General features: G+C 37.1%; 1 protein-coding gene across 1 annotated transcript in view; it reads right to left on the minus strand.

Annotated features, from left to right (window-relative positions):
- The window catches only part of cfap20dc (CFAP20 domain containing), a 400449-nt gene that overhangs the window by 75892 nt on the left and 306562 nt on the right, over window positions 1-17995 (minus strand). Inside the window, exon 13 of the mRNA XM_060835856.1 lies at window positions 17201-17419. Coding sequence (XP_060691839.1) covers window positions 17201-17419 — 219 coding nt within the window. The remainder of the gene's footprint in view (window positions 1-17200; window positions 17420-17995) is intronic.

Below are 17995 nucleotides of genomic sequence, written 5' to 3' on the forward strand. Positions count from 1 at the left end.
GATTCTGAAGAGCCAGTGACAATAATATTTGTATATAACAAGAAATATAATAAAGGTCTGTTGAATATTTTGATACCACATTAGCCCCTGTCTAGTTCTTATGTTAAAGGAGCTAACATGTGACTTACTGCTTCATGTACAAACACAGTGAAGCCCACAGATATGATGGAAGCTAATTAGCCATAGTTGAGGTAGTGAATGATATGTGGGAATGGGCTAAGTCTGATGGCATGAAGCCTTTTAGTCTGCTTCAATTGATGGTGTGCACATCTTATGGTGCTGATCTGACTAAAAATATCCATTTCTGCATTTTGGGGCTAATTAACAAAGCATGGGTTTGACATGATTGTCCTCCCAGAACTAGAAGGTACTCCCGATATTACATGAAATAAGTAGAAGATACACAAAATGTAAGACTATTTTTTTTTAAATAAAATTTTGATCTATTTTAAAATATAGACAACAGACAGGTTTTGGTAAGAAAACTCAATAATTGTGAAATTTGTTCTCAACCCTGAAATTAAAAGTCCAATGAAACTATAAATGCAGCATTCTCATAAAATGCCTGAAAAGATTAAAGAAAATGCATTCATACTAATACATGGTTAATAAAAGAGAAGGTTTTCAAGGGAGGTGTTTGTAATAATTCCTGATAAAGAAATACATAACATAGTCGATACTCCAAAATCATAACATCAGGAATATGTTTAAATGATTGGATCTTCGTGATTTTGCTCATGGACAAACTGGCCTAATTCTGATGTGAATGAAAAATACAAAGAGTACAAAGGCAAACTTGGGTAATAGTGTAAAAATAATTGAGATCTTGGCATGAATGCTGCAACATATTAACTTGAAACATTGATAATATTAATGAAAATTTAAGATGCACTGTTACTATGTGTGCTTACCGTGGATTCGAAAGAAGAAGTGGGTTCATTTTTTTCTGAGACAGAGTCAAAAGCATTTCATTCTGGTAGTGATGGCCTTGATTGACTGGCTGAAAAAAAAGGATCATCTGTAAGGTAATGGCAAGTAAAGATTATATTAAATTTGTACATTTTTAATCAAGCAAGCAAAGTCCAGAGACTTGTCTTCCCAAAAGATTTGGAAAATATAAAGGAATGAGTATAAAATTCCGTAGTCCCTGTACTGAATTGAGTTATAGCAAGATGAGTATATTTAATTTCTAATTGCACAATCCCTCTAGTGGCTTGACACAAGAAAACTCATTACTTTTTCAAATAAAATTAGTTATAGAAGTTGCTTCAAAAGTACTTAGAACAGGATAGTTCTGTTTCAGTTTATGCAAAAGAAAGAATAACATGACCTATATAACACAGAAAAATAGAAAGTTGGAATGTATAAATATATTTCCCATCTCCTAAGAAAAGGACAGAGGTTTCCTTTTTAAAAATAATCTATTCTGAATGCATGACTTTGAAATAAAAAGGCAAATCATACCTCACACGTTGAAAAGTTATCCTAGTATTCAGTCAATTCTTACTATCAGTCAGGAGTCTGTTCAGCACTGCTAAAATACAACTATTTGTGAACTACAAGCCAAGTTGAATGATGCGGGTATGAGGGCAGGCCAGAGGCTTGCTATCTGTGCTGGGTGGCTCACCTCCTGATTGATCAAAACCTTACAAGGCACAATTCTGAAAAATGATGAAAGACATTCGTGGTGCCGAGATTGGAGAAGCACAAGAGTGCTGTGACTGCAGCATGTAACGTCTATGGGATGCAGCACAGCAACCCATCCAAGCAACTTTTAGAGTAACTCCCAACTGCCCACCACTCCTGACAAAGGCAGCTAATACTTGGGGAATGTGATCAACTTCTAGTTATTCTCCCAATCATAGAGGATCCTGATGTGAATATATATCACTGTTCCTTTAATGTTGTTGCATTGAAAATTTGAAACCTAGTTTAACAGCATTGTGAGAGTGCTTTGACCACATAAATTGTAGGAATTTAAGAAGGCAACTAAGGATGTACAATAATGGTCGGCTTAGCATTGATTTCCACATAGCAAGTTTTTTTTTAAAACACCAATCCAAAAGTTTCAGGGTACAACAATTAAATGACCAGTTTATATTTATTTTTTGTAATCCAAACATACAAAAAAACTTCTGCATTTCCTCATACAAATAAAAAGATTAAGGAACCATTCTGCCTTAATGAAATGAGATTATGTTTAGAATTTTAAGTTAATTATTAATGTAATGCACTAAGCACTGGGATTCCCTCCTTAAACCTCATAGCCCCTCTTAATTTAGAACACTCCTTAAAAACAAACGGTTATTCAAGCTTCTGATCACCAAACCTAATTTGCGTCTCATGTCAGTTTGTTGGATTATGATAGTGTGAAGAACCTTTGCACATTGTATATTCTGTAAACAACACCATACAATTACAACTTTTTTGTTGTTTCATTTTTAGGCAGTAATTAGAAATATTCAATCTAACACAGTACTAAAAGAAATACAGAATATTTAGGAAATTTCATTTTGCATATTAAATTACAATTAGAGTTTTCAATTATAAAGAACTCTAAATGTATTTTGCACACATGTATAATTACTTGAGATTCCCTTACCACTTGGTGGTGCTGTAACCTCACTTTTATATTCTATTCAGTGCAGGGCTATGGGGAAATTATTGAACCTTCTTGAAATCTGAAATTTCTGTTCATGCATGAAATGACTGTGGTCAGATAAGCCACAAATGACAAGAGCGGCCATTACAAAAGCTCTATTCCTCGATACAGAAGCTAACAAATGACATTTATTCTGTAATTTGTTATAAGAAAAATATTTAAAATTACAGTAAGTGAGGTCACCTTGGTGAAATTCAAAATGTTTGCTTTGCCATTGCCAGCAGACCAGCTCAATGTAATATCTTTTCTTGCTGTTGTAACTAGCCTGAACCTAAGTAAAACAACATTATGTTGTTCTATAACAATAATTACATAGCCCAACTCTGTTTGCCCTCTGATATTTCGCTGTTGGCAAGAGCCTGAGAAAAAATTAGCCATCAAAGTGAAGCAGAATTATTAAGAGGTTAACTATTATAAAGGGTACTCAGCAGTACATCTACCTAAAATAGTTGATTACTTGATACAGATTATGGTTTTTCTTTAAGGAGAGAACTTTGAATTTTCTGTCCTGACTATTCCATCAGGAGGACTTTGTTTTTGATTTGCTCAGTCTCGAAATGTTACAGCTATATGTCACCATTCTCTCAACACTAATATTGACTTAATTTTGTTGATAAAATGTAATAGAACAACAGATCAACTAACTCAAAGCAAGGCTGCTTGCCACTAACATGAACTAAGTCTCGATTATGTCTCTGATGAGAATTTCAGCTCTACCAATAGTGCTGTGACTGACTGTAGTAATTTTTACTGGGCTTTCACAACATGGAGCAGCAATGCTCCTATAAGACAGTCCGAGTAACCAGTCACATTAAAGGATTTTCATTGGTAAACAGGAAACTTAAGATCATGAATATAAATTCAGATCTAAATATATTTCTATTGAACATAGTGAAGGTAGAAACTAAAATATAATGAAAACAGGTTTGAATTGTTGTTTTAAAATAGCTGAGAAAATCTACAAAATAATAGCAATGCTCCATAAATATTTAATTATTTTGTTTTCATCATTTATGGGCTGTGGACATTGCTAGCTAGGCTAACCTTTGTTCCCCTTTCTAAACTGTCTTTTTGCCTTAATTGGCTTAGCTACCTTCTTGATTCTTATGGCTTTGCTGGATCATTTTAGAGGGGTGAGAGTGGTTGAAAAGGTCAGGATCTTAAAAATTAGCAGCCAAAGTCAGAAAGGTTCAAGAAGATTTTGATAAATAATCACGTAATTAGAGAATGTTTTATGACCAATCATGAAACACAAATGCTGCTAGGCCATTTCAAATGGGTGAAATAGTCAGACTTCAAAACGGTACAAATGTTTGGATTTCCCTTTATTTACCTTTTATTACTATCAGGATTGTGGACCAATGCATTTGTCTCAACTCGTCAAAGTGACTGCAGCATTTCAGTATTCAATGTAGTTAGTGCATGTGATATAGGATGAAGTCAATACCAATAGCATTATGTGCCCTTGCTGGATTATATACATGTGGATAAAGCAAAGTGATTGAACAGACCAATTATTCCATTTTAACTCACCATCACTTTTTCAAAGACAAATAGGCATGTCAATAAAGGCTGATCTTGCCAGTGATGCACAAATCCCATGTATTCTTGATGTATAAAACTCTTAAATTAACATAACACCAGACACCAGCAGAATCAGAACAGCAGAATAGGAAGATTTTGTTCATGATTAAAATTCACATATTATAGATGAACATAAAATAATACATTCTTTTAATTCAAAACCTATGTTTTTAAAATAGATTAGATTACTTACAGTGTGGAAACAGGTTCTTCGGCCCAACAAGTACACACCGACCCACCGAAGCACAACCCACCCAGGCCCATTCCCCTACATTTACCCCTTCACCTAACACTATGGGCAATTTAGTATGGCCAATCCACCTAACCTGCACATTTTTGGATTGTGGGAGGAAACTGGAGCACCTGGAGGAAACCCATGCAGTCACGGGGAGAATGTGCAAACTCCACACAGAGTCGCCTGAGGCGGGAATTGAACCTGGGTCTCTGGCGCTGTGAGGCAGCAGTGCTAACCACTGTGCCACCGTGCCACCGAAGTACTTTACAAAAATTCCATATTTCATATACTTGGGTACGTTTCAGCTATACTCTGTATTTTCCATTATAACAGAAGGCTGAATTTGACCAAAAATTGGCTAAGTGTCAATTTTGAGGAGTTTCTGAAGGCTTTCTTTCTGTGAGCAGGAGCACATTTTCTCGTATCATCTTCCCAACTTCACTTCGTTACCTTTGCATACCCTTCAACACCCGCACGCACCCCTTGTCCTACGGGCAGAAGTATTGTAAACTATGATTCCACAAGTATATCTAAATCAGGCTGTATTTTTTTGTATTTTTGATTATGGATCAAAATGGGGAAAAGGGTGTTTTAAAAAACTAAAGGTTTAAGAAAGCAAATTAACTGGTAGTCATTATAAGTGCAGTTTACACTGTTGTTTGTTTAAAAGCTGACGGGGGGAGGTTGCTACAGATGAGCTGGTTCCTGGGGGTGGCAGGAGTTGAATGAAGGGAGATTTGGCTGGCAGCTTTAGCTGATTGGTCTGTGAAATGGTGTCTAGTTATTGATAACAAATACCTTCTGCCTGCCAACAACTATTGCAATTGGTTCCCAACGGTGGCTCAGTGGTTAGCACTGCTGCCTCGCAGCGCCAGGCACCCAGGTCCGATTCCAGCCTTGGGTGACTGCCTGCATGGAATTTGCACATTCTCCCGTGTTTGTTTGAGTTTCCTCCAGGTGCTCTGGTTTCCTCCCACAGTTCAAAGATGTGCAGGTCAGGCGAATTGGCCATGCTAAATTGCCCACAGTGATAGGTGCATGAGTAGGGGAATGGGTCTAGGTGGGTTGCTCTTCATGGGGTCAGTGTGGACTTATTGGGCCGAAGGGCCTGTTTCCGCACTCTAGGGAATCTAAATAAAACAAAAAGTAGCTGAACAATTGGGATTGTGAATGTTTGGTCAGAAGTCATTGGATTTCGAAAGGAAGAAGCTGTCCTTATCTCTGCAGAATGAAAGAACTTCAAGATGGAAGAAAGCCAGATTATTTCCTACATCAATTATTGTTAACTGTAGATTTTATCAATAAATCAGAGACTTCCTAAGTTGTGAAGCAATTGCTCTATGTCTCCATGAAGCAAGTTAAAAGGAGAAGGAAAATCAAGGAGTAGCAAATCTTGACAAATCAAAATGATCATCTCCATGAATACTGGGCAGCACCATTGAAATGCCTTTGCAGTCTTTCCCTCTGCCCATAACATACATTCTTTTGTGTGTCCGTGTGTGCAGTCGGCATTTTAAAAGGTGGGGTTAGCTTTTAACTAGTACATATGTGTCAACAATTCATTTTTTAATTTATAGCTAGAATCTATTTGTAATAAACAATAATTCTGTTTATTATTATGGAAACAGAGTCCATTCTTTTTTGTCAATCTGGGTCTAAAAACAGGGAAAATGAAAAATTTTGCATACTTGTATAAAATCTTTAAAATCTTGTTCAGATCCTTAACAATAGTTTTCTCTTTTAAAAAGCTGTCTGATTTGCTGATTATTTAGAGCATTTTGTATGTTTATTTTAAATTTTATAGATGCTTTGGATGTTAAAGAACAATCTTTGTACAGTTCTGGGAACAGTTCTATAGATTCTCCAGCATGTAACAAGATTCTTTAGACATGATATTAGCCAGATATGCCAAACGAAAACTGATCCAATGTTCAATTTACACCACACTCAATTTCTTTGCTCCAGTGAAACCAATGGACAAATCATGATAAAATTGAGGCTATAGACTTTCTAGCAGTTCAGTATTTTGTTGCCATTTCCTTCAGAACTGGCAGTAAAAACAAAAGTTAACTTACAGTGAGAGATCAAATATTTCATTTTCATTAGAACATTCTAGCATTTCACTTATAACAAACCTCATCGACAAGTGTTTAAATTGTTTCCTGGATAATGGCCATACTTACTAATGGCAATTGAAGGAGGAGGAAGAATATGCAATATTAACACTCCTGTGATACATGTAAAACTTATAACGGAAAAAGCCATGAATTCAAATTTCAGGCAATACGTCGAAGCACTAATCTGATTTCAAAATATTCACAGTCTGACAGATTATCTTGAGTTATCTGTGCATCGAAGGACTTATCAGTCAAAATAAATTGACACTTTTCAGCGAAATAACTATGTGCACATTTCTATATGGAATATGAATTAACATTCGATCACAAACATTTCAAAAATGCTCCTTTTAACGTAAAGTACAATTTTTAGTACTTGCTGGAATTGCATATCATAAATGTTTACATATGTATTTTCAAATTAGGATTTAAATGTAGTAAAGGGGAGCAGTCTTTTGCTTCCATCGGAGCAGATATTTTTGATGGCATGAGTCCCAGGCCATTTTGAGACATTGGGATCATAAAGATCATGGTGAAATGTGGCACTAAGTGATTTCATTATTATATCTCACCAGTTACAAGAGGGAGGACAACTACCTGACTGAGGATTTAGATAATGTGGAGACCAAGCTTTGAGGAGCCTTGTATTAACAGAAAGAAATTTTTTGTATCTCTTTACGACAGGTTGATCTTGAGTGTCAGTGAGATAGTTAAATTACCCTTCCCAGTAGAAGTTGCTTTTAAGCTCGGTTAAGAGTAGCTATTAGTTGAAAGTTTCCCCCATCCTCTCTTACTTAACACAATTGTCAGATATAATCTATTCAAAAAAGCTATACATAGAAAAAGATTTTTTACAGCCAGGTACTTCAAGCCAAAAATCGCATGAATCCATGTAAAATTCTGTACGTCCCACTTTAGAAACAGAACCAGTCGGACTCAACATTGGGACACAGGCAGACTTTAACCTCACACCTTTAATGCATTGTCTGAGCTGAGATGGCACCTATTGTTAGGAAACTGAGGCTATCTTGGAAATGTAACTTGAAAGGAATTCTGGGATTTACATATTTAAGAAACCAAAACTAGCATGTCCCATTCTAAAAGATGAAAGACAACCCAAATTTGTTTAATATATCATTACAGCTCCATGATACTGTAACTTGTTTGCTATAAATTCTGTGTCGTACGGTCCTCTTCCACAGTTACCTGATGAAGAGACAGCACCTCGAAAGCTAGTGCTTACAAATAAACCTATTGGACTATAACCTGGTGTTGTGTGATTTTTAACTTTAAATTTATTAAATAGAGAAGGCTTTAAAGTATAGAACTGATCTCTTGTAGGTGCAGTGATAATGTCCATACCTTTGGAATGGGAGACCCAAGTTCAAATCACACTTGCTTCAGACGTGTAATAATATCTCTGAATAGGTTGATTAGAAAAATAGGAGAATTTTTTAAAAATTAGAACTGTATGTTAAGTGCATTGATGATGTGCCATTTTCCCATGTGCGTCGGAGGCTGAGGGGTGACCTTATAGAGGCATATAAAATCATGCGGGGCATGGATAAGGTAAATAGATAAGGTATTTTCCCTGAGGTGGGGGAGTCCAGAACTAGAGGGCATAGGTTTAAGGTGAGTGGGGAAAGATATAAAAGAGACCTAAGGGGCAATCTTTTCACACAGAAGGTGGCAAATGTATTGAATGAGCTACCAGAGGAAGTACAATTGCTACATTTAAAAGGCATCTGGATTAGTATATGAATAGGAAGGGTTTGGAGGGTTATGGGCCAGGTGCTGGCAGGTGGGACTAGATTGGGTTGGGATATCTGGTCGGCATGGACAAGTTGGACCCAAGGGTCTGTTTCTGTGCTGTACATCTCTACGACTCTAAGATATAGCGAGGCTGGCACTTGTCAGATGCCAATATCTGTGAATGTGAGGTGTGCTGCTGCCCTGGAGCATGCCTTGAGATGTTAGTGACTGCTGTCCAAGAATGTTGTTCAGATGAGCAAGTAGTAAGCTAGATTCATCAGATACTCACTCTGACTTTCATGTTGTGAATTCCTGATATCTAGTTGCGATCTGGTGGGGAGCTTAGGAGCCTGCGTATTGATGATGTGAGATGAGAATTGTAATATGGATGTGCAATAATCCCTGTTAGTAGGCCCCTAGCTGCCTGATGGACACGCTGAACTTTATTGAAAAACGTGACTTGCTGGTGTCTATGCTGAGAAAAGCCTCACTCAATATCTCATGTAATTATCTCAAATTTCTCACCATAATCTGTCATTCATGGCCTGGAAAAATTCTGCTGACTAAGATTGTTATAAAGTACTTTAACACAAAGTTTGATGTCGCACATGTGGATTTATTTTATATGAATTTTAACGTTTATCATATGTTAAAATGCTCCTCTTTATTGATGCATTATATTTATTGACAATGAGGTCATGTTAATCTGGAGAGTTAAAATGGGCTGCATTTGAAAAATTGTTGGGGAAATACTGCTCCAGACCAACATAAAATGGGTAAAAATATATTTTTCAAGAAGTCTGATAGTGTATCTTAGTTTTGATGAGATATCATTGGCCTCAAATGCCAATTTTGTTCCTCTCTCCACAGATACTTCCTGATCAGCTCAGTAATCCTACTTTTTAAAATTTTTATATCAGATTTTCAGCATGAGCAGTATTTTGCTTTTGTTTTATAAATAAAATTGCAAACCTTCAGCTCTCATGGCAAATTGACCAAGCGTCAAGAAAAGAAGGATTATCCGATATTACTAGGTCGTCCTGATGTATTCTTCATAATACTTGTCTCTCTAAATTAATATACCACTCACTTTCTCAGTATTTACTGGCATTGGGATGGTCTTGCCCATGGATATCTCCGGTACATGAGGTGATGTAACCTCTGGTTAACTTTCTTTCTAGAAGTAGAATAGCATTTGCTAATCTCGAAACAGAAAGTGTTGGAGAAACCCAGCAGTTCTGTAGAGTCAGAAACCAAGTTAATATTTTGAGTCCAGTATGGCTTTTCATTCGAAATTAGACATTGACTCTCTTTCTCTTTCCACAGATGCTGGCAGACCTGCTGTATTTTTTAAATTTTAGATTTGCAGCATCTGAAGTATTCTACACTACATGCAAAGCTGACTTGTCACTAATTACTTAACAAGATCCTTAGCCACGAGGTAAAGGTCATGTGTGTAAGTTCATACAGTTTCTACAAAATGAGCTTATTTATATAATAAAATATCCTGTTTTATTTTTAATATCTTCTGGAACATTTTAGTTAAACAGTGTCACTTCAACTAATTGTTAAGTTATTCTGGTAACCTATTTCAAGTTCAACGCCTGCACCAAACTTACAATATGTGACATGTCAATGTCTTCAAATTAATAAACATGATTTCCATTTGCAAAACCAGTTTCCAAGTCACATAGATGACTACAAAGGGTGAGACACCAGGGGTGGGATATTAACTCTGCAAAATCAATGGGTTTTGAATGAGTTCAAAATTTCTCTCTGGTAATGTAAACCATGATGTCAGCTTAATAGGCTGTCGCATCCTGCTGTGAACATCTCAGAAATAGAAACTCTCAAAGTTTGCTCTGCATTAGGTAAAATCTATTGCTTCTTGCAATATTATATCTCATTCTCTGAACTTAAAGAAAACAGTTACCTTTCACTAAGTGAGTCCCATCCTCAAGTGAAGAGGTGCCTGCCTTTCCCTCTGGGCTAAGAAAGCAATGCTAGCCACATAGAAGCTGACAGCCTATATGTCAGTGCTAAAGTTAGTAAGTGTGTTAAAAAGACAAACTATAACCCATGAGTTGTATTCTGTGGAAATGCAGGAGATGTATGTCCCCGCACAGAAAATGACCAGGTAGAACCCTGAAAGTCCTAGGTCTCCCTGAGGTCCAAAGTAAGGTATTAAACAGCTGAATTGCTGAGTGAGTTGGTCCAAAAGCAGGCATTGTGATATGGTGAGACTGGCAGTTTGGTAATACCAATTTATGTGGAAAAAGGATTGAGGATGATGGTGGCCATGCAAGGACATTGTTGTGAAGAGCAACTTAGATGATGGCCGGGACAAGTATTAGGTGAGCTGCCGCTGCCAAATGCTCTCTCTGATTTACATGTTGGTAATTTGCAATGTCGACTTTCTTGGAAGTAGCATATAAATAAGGGGAGGCGGTGCTTTAATGAAATATAAATGCATAGAAATAAAGGAGTCACCACTCAATGGCCTGACTGTAAAGTCACCTTTTATGGCTTGAGGGAAAGCAGGTTCATTCAGAGAGAAAGGATTTTGACTGTTAGCTTAGCAAGTTCTATAACAGTCAGAACAGAAGAAGTCATGACTATCTCAGAGGTCAGTAAAACAAAAATCTCCATAAAAGTTGACTTTTGAGAGAGGAAGATATCCTCCAAGGCTGCTGAAGACATAAGATTAAAGAACATGTGTTAAAGGGTAAGTAGAACTAGCAACTTGTTTAAGAGTCTCTGAAGAGACATTAACTGAAGATAATAGCATTAGGCGAATGAAGATCCTTGACAAAAAGAACCCAAAGTGCCCTAACTTAAAAAGGAGTTGCAGTGTAAAGACAATTCATATTATCTTTTTGAGTCATAGAGTCAAAGAGTTATACAGCACAGAAACAGACCCTTTGGTCCAACTCGTCCATGCTGATCAGATATCCAAAATTAATCTAGTTCTTATTTGCCAGCATTTGGCTCATATCTCTCTAAACCCTTCCTCTTCATACACCCATCCAGATACCTTTTAAATGTTGTAATTGCACCAGCCTCCACTACTTCCTCTGGCAGCTCATTCCACACCGACACCATCCTCTGTGTGAAAAAGTTGCCCGTTAGGTTCCTTTTAAATCTTTCCCCTCTCACCTTAAACATACGTCCTCTAGCTTTGGACTCCCCTATCCTGGTAAAAAGCTTGTCTATTCACCCTATCTGTGCCCCTCATGATTTGATAAACCTCTATTAGGTCACCTCTTAGCCCCTGATCCTCCAAAGAAAATAGTTTCAGCCTCTTCAGCCTCTGCCTATAACTCAAATGCTCCAAACCCGGCAACATCCTTGACTCTGTAGTACATTGGTAGCCTCTTATGAATATTTTCAGTATCTGATCACCATAGTATTGAAACCACAAAAATGAAACCTATGGACCATCATGCCAAGTTTCTCATTTGTCCAGTGTTAGCATCAGCTGGGACCATAACTCATACTTCAACTTTAACATTGCAGTACTAATGGATAGACCAAATACAGTAGACAACTGTGAAATGTCAAGCACATTGTTTTCTGAAGCAAGCAACACTTATATGTGATTAGAAAATCCCTTCATAAATTTGGTAGCAATCCAAAGAAATTGTGATCAGTGAGTAGCAGGACATCTTTTACTTTAATGTGACAGGAGTAGAAGGAAATTAAAAATAAACCTAAGTATTTTCAAATTACTAAATAGAATTAACATTAATACAGGTACTCTGCAAATATAAACCCTATTAAATAGAGTCATGTAATGTCACCTAAGGACTAGTTCTGTCCTCCATGAAACCCTCTTTGTTCATTGATTCTTTTATTCGTGGAATAATATTTTGCCTTGCTTTCATAGTACAGTACCTCCAGACTTGCAGAAACTGATTTCCCTTAAGATTATCCTTTTATATGATAAGAAGTGAAGCTTCTGTTTTTGTCACTTTCCTATATCATTATGTAGTTATTAAAAATGAGCATTCACTCCTGCCAAAACTACACGGTTAGTAGTATCTTTCCAATTCCATCAACTGTTCTTAACAGAGGAAAAAATAAGTTTCTCTTGAGGCAGCAAAAAAAAAGTTAAGCTTCAAGCAACTACACAGATAAGGCTTCAGTTGATTGGGAGTACACCATTAACCAGAGGAAATTACTAAGATGGTATAAATTTACTCAGTTCCTAAATAAATGCATCAGTTTTAAAGTTAACTCATTTAGAAATATTGTAACTATGGATTTGCTTTCTTTTCTGCTGGAACCATTTCTAAATTTAAATAAATTTGATCAGACTGAATCATGCTAGTCTATCATCAGCTGAATCAAAATGTTTCAAAAATATTAGCAACAAAACATAACAGTGACCATTATCTTAAATTAATTCATGGCTCATATTCCCTACTTCTCTGAACTCAGAAGACCAAAGTTGCTGGCCATTCTATGGAATTCATCTCAATGGGCAGAAGTAACAATTTTGCTGTAGACAAGAGTGTAAAGATAAATGGTGATGGATAAACATGAAATGTAACTACTGAAGAAAATTGCAAGTCAATGTAATAGGTGAGTGACTTGACTTTGTGTAATATGGTAAATGGGTGTATTGATTCAGCTATTCATTATACATATCCAAAGTCATAATTATTGCGAGGGCATTTTCACCTGGGTCATATTTCAATCTGACAGATTTGGTACGCAGAGGAGGATGCACCCACTTTTGCAGCATGATGGACCTTGTAAGCTTACTCAAAATGACAGTATACTTCTTAAAGGTTGTCTGCTTTCTCTTCAGACTGACTGTCTGAAATAACGAGTGGAAAGAATAGATTATAGGCAGTTCTCCAGGTTTCAAAATCACCCTGTCCTGATGGAAGTAATTTGAACAAAGAAAGAAGTCTGTTTCAACCCACTGCAACTGTCTGTAGCAGCAGGACCTGCTAAGTGAAAGCCTGGAGACCGGGAAGAGACAAATCAAGCATCGTAAAGTCACAAAATGGGAGGCTTTTTTATGTCATTTGTCTCACAGCACAAAATTAATGCTGATAACTTCAGTATTGTGTGGAGGTTTATTGAAATTTCGATAAGAACTATACAATAGGGAAGTGATTTATTTTGTGTTTTTGCTGTGTGACAAGTAGTGAATGTAATTATATTGATTGTGTCTTTTTGAAATCCATGAACAATATATATTCAGCTGTTTACAGAGCTTGTGCTTAACAATTCCTAATTAAGCACAGTCAGTCTAGTCAATTGTGAAGAAGGCAGATTCTGCATTTTGTCTGTATAGCAAAGGCAGTAGATAGCTTTAGTCTGTAGACAATTGTGGATCACCATAGGTTCAAACACTTCTTGGAGTGTATAATTAAATTGTTACCAGACATTACTAGGATTAAAAATCTCCAATCTTTTCGCGATGGTAACAATCATTCCAACTAATTTATATCAATCAGGTAACAGAACCAGACTAAGCTTACTTGATCTCCAGTTTGCATTAAAAGTATGAGTTTTTAAAAACTTTTAGCAACTAGGGATTTAAATGAAGCACAAGTCAAATACTGCAATTTTCTTGAGCACTAATTATGAATTCCCGACTCAGGCGACTGACTGTGTGGAGTTTGCACGTTCTCCCCGTGTCTGCGTGGGTTTCCTCCGGGTGCTCCGGTTTCCTCCCACAGTCCAAAGATGTGCGGGTCAGATGAATTGGCTATTCTAAATTGCCCATAGTGTTAGGTAAGGTGTAAATGTAGGGGTATGGGTGGGTTGCGCTTCGGCGGGTCGGTGTGGACTTGTTGGGCCGAAGGGCCTGTTTCCACACTGTAAGTAATCTAATCTAATCTATGAATGCTGGTTTCTGTTTTTATTTGGCAGATTTTATCATTTGGCAAATGCTCATGAATTTGTCAAGAAATTTTCAATTATTTTGGTAAGAGTGGCATAAAATTAAACATAGATTTTGCCATATCATTGGATTTATATCAATCCAGGAAATTCTGAGTTGATTAACATCATTTGCTGCTGATCATTCACAGATTTGTACAATTTTATACAATCTTTGCATAATGGACAATTGCAAACATTGTATTTAGATAAAGACCCAAACCATATTAATTTTTCATTTTATATAAAATGCAATTTAAGTGTATCCATTGTTGCACCACTAGAAGCTGTCTCTTCAATTACTTCTGGCTCTAACCCAAGCACTCACCTTGCTACCTCTCTTTGCTTTTTTGAAACACTTTTAAAACCTACCTCTTTGATTAGATTTCTGGTCATCTGACCTAATATCTCCTTATGTTCTCATGTCATTCTTTGTGAAGCAGCTTGGGATGTTTCACTATGTTAATGACACTAAATATTGTTATTGCTGCTGTCTATGCTGTTTATCAAGAGGCAGTATGTACACATGAGAATAAGGGGGTAATTTCAGATCCTTGGGTGATACCAAAGATAAAAATAAAGGAGCAGGAAGAGAGTCTGTTTCAGGTGATTCTCTGGCTATAAACAGACAGACAAAGATGCAATTTTAAATTAAATTTAAAAATAAAATGGATAGCAAATATAGTTCCACCCTCTCAATAATTGTGGAGAGATTTTGAAGGAAGGCAGATGAGTCAATTGTGTTCACGTTGTAGATAGGTTGAGAAGGATAAGGAGGAATAGTTTATCTTCTTCAAAGTCATGTTTGATATTATTTGTGACTGATAGAGCCACTTATAGAGTCATAGAATCAAAGAGTCACATAGCACAGAAACAGACCCTTTGGTCCAATTTATTCAAGCCGACCAAGTTTCCCAAACTAAACTGGTCCCACTTGCCTGCCTGACCCATAATTCTCTAAACCTTTCTTATTCATGTATCCTTCCAAATGTATTTTAAACATTGTAACTGTACCTGCACATGTCATTCCTCTGGCAGCTCATTCCACATACAAACCACCCTTTGTTTGAAAATGTTGCCTCTCAGGTCCTTTTTAAATTTTTTCCTCTTACCTTAAACATATGCCCTCTAGTTTTGAATTCCCACACCTTTGCTATTCATCTTGCCTATGCCCCTCATGATTTTATGAACCTCTATAATGCTACTCTTTAACCTGCTATGTTCCAGTGAAAAAAGTCCTAGACTATCCAGCCTCTGTCTAAAACTCAAACCCTCCATTCCCGGCAACAACCTGGGAAATCTTTTCTAAACTCTCTCTAATAATATCCTTTCTATATTGGGGGACCAGAACTGCACAAGTACTCCAAAAGTGGCCTCACCAACATCCTGTATAATCTGAAAATGACGTTCCAACACCTCTACTCTATGGTCTCAGCAATGAAGGCAAGCATGCTAAACACCTTCTTAACCATCCTATCTACCTGTGACACAACTTTTAAAGAACTATTTACCTGAACCCCAGACTGAAATTGGCAGGTATGACACAGTGGGCATCATGGAGTTGTGGCTACAAGGGAATCAGGATTAGGAGGTGAATATTCAAGGATATACATCCTATCGAAAAGATAGGCAGGTGGACTGAGGCGGGTGGGGTTGTCTTTTTAGTAAGAAATGAAATTAAATCAATAGTAAGAAACAAAGAAGGGTCAGATGGTGTAGGATCTGTGTTGTTACAATTGAGGTTTTAAAGAAGGCACAAAGGTTAAAAAAAATACTTGGAGTTATGTACAGACCTCCAAACAGCAGTCAGAAGCTGGGGCACAAGATACACGAGGAGATAGAAAAGATGTGTAGGAAAGGCAAAGTTACAATGATCATGAGGGATTTCAATATGCAAGCGGACTGGGAAAATCAGGTTGATAGTGGACTGCAAGAAAATGAGTTTGCTTTTTGGAGCAGCTTGTGGTGGAGCCCACGAGGGAACAGGCAATACTGGATTAACTGTTGTGCAATAAGAGGGACTTAATAAACCAGTTTAAGATGAAGGAACTCTTAGGAGACTGTGATCATAACATGATTGAACTTAGTCTGCAATTTGAGAGGGAGAAGATAGAATCAGAGGTAATGGTATTACACCTCAATAAAGGCAACTGCAGAGGCGTGAGAGAGAGCTGGGTAAAATTGACTGGGAGAGGAGCCTAGCAGGAAAGACAGTAGAACAGCAGTAGCAGGAGTTTCTGAGAGTAATTCAGGAAACACAGCAGACATTCATCCTGAGGAAAAAGAAGTATGGTACAGGGAGTTTGAAACAACCATGATTGGCGAGGGAAGTTAGGGATAGCATAGGTGAATTGGTCATGCTCCTTCTCTAGGTAGTACATCTATGTAGAGATAAAGAACATTTTCTTGAACACTTCTAACAAATTCCGCACTATCCAAACCCTTAACACTATGACAGTCCCAGTCTGTGATTGGAAAGTTAAAATCTTCTACAATTACAACCCTATCATTCCTACATGTATCTGAGATGTCTCTACATACTGGCTCCTCAGTTTCCCACTGACTATTGGGAACCTATAGTACAACCCCATCAAGATGACCATCCACTTCTTATTTCTGAGTTCCACCCATAGGTGTTTTGGGGTAATAATCTTGTTAGAGGAAAGGATGGGCATGGATTTGTGAGGTGACAGCCCATTCAATCTCTTTGACAAAGAAATGAAGGTTGGAGGTGTGGTGACAGATTTCAAGGACAACAAGTCATGATTTATGGAAGGGAGTGGTCATTGCCATGTTTGTATTAATTGCTTATAAATAGTACCTTCTGTTGCATAAAATTTGATTTCCCAAATCACAAACATTGCCCTTGTTTATACATAAAACAGACAAGACCGCAGAACTGATTATAAATGCATATTAAAGCAATTTATGAAGCCATTTGGCCAGACTCACTGGTCCTGTGTGCTGGGTACTCCAGACGCTTGTGTCATCACTGCTCGTACTCAAGCTATCATCACCATAGACACAGTAACCAAGCTGGACAGCATTCAAATGGTTTGTCTTCCCTTCATCCTCCATTTCTTCAAGTTGCTGCCGTCGTAAACTAGCCAGCATTCTTGCTTCATCAGATTCACTCATATCCTTTGGCTGATAGTTCAACCAGTTATATTCCTAATGAGGAACAATAGTAATGACCATATGGCTACAATATTACTTGTCTTCACCACAACTCATCACCAAAAGAATGTAGCTGTCATAGCCTGTGAATACATTCATCCTTCATTCAAGAACATTGTTCACATATTTCTTATTAGTGGTGCTATGCATCACACACAGTGAGATTTTTTTCTGATACATTTTCCCAAATATTTAAAAACAGTTCAGATCAATCGAACACTAGATGCATGCATTTATATTCTGAAGCATATTGGTGGTGAATTTAAATTTACATTTTCTCATTGTGAATTCTCAACTGATAAACCTGTCTCTTCAGGTGCAAACAATAACTGACATACCAACGTTTCACTGCCTATCAGCAGTAGCTGCTGATCAGACCTCAAAAACAGCCTTTTGTTGACTGATTCTTTCAGGTAAGCTTTCAAAAAAAAGGCAATATCAGCTAAAATAAAGTTGGAATCTCTTGGTATAAACTCTGAGAAGCTCATCTAAATTAACCTACAAAAAAAATTGTCTCTCCTTTTGGTTATGAGAAAAATTCATTTTTCGAAAATATCCTCTCTGACTGTA

The sequence above is a fragment of the Hemiscyllium ocellatum genome, chromosome 14 (genome assembly GCF_020745735.1).
Source record: "Hemiscyllium ocellatum isolate sHemOce1 chromosome 14, sHemOce1.pat.X.cur, whole genome shotgun sequence".
Lineage (NCBI taxonomy): Eukaryota > Metazoa > Chordata > Chondrichthyes > Orectolobiformes > Hemiscylliidae > Hemiscyllium > Hemiscyllium ocellatum.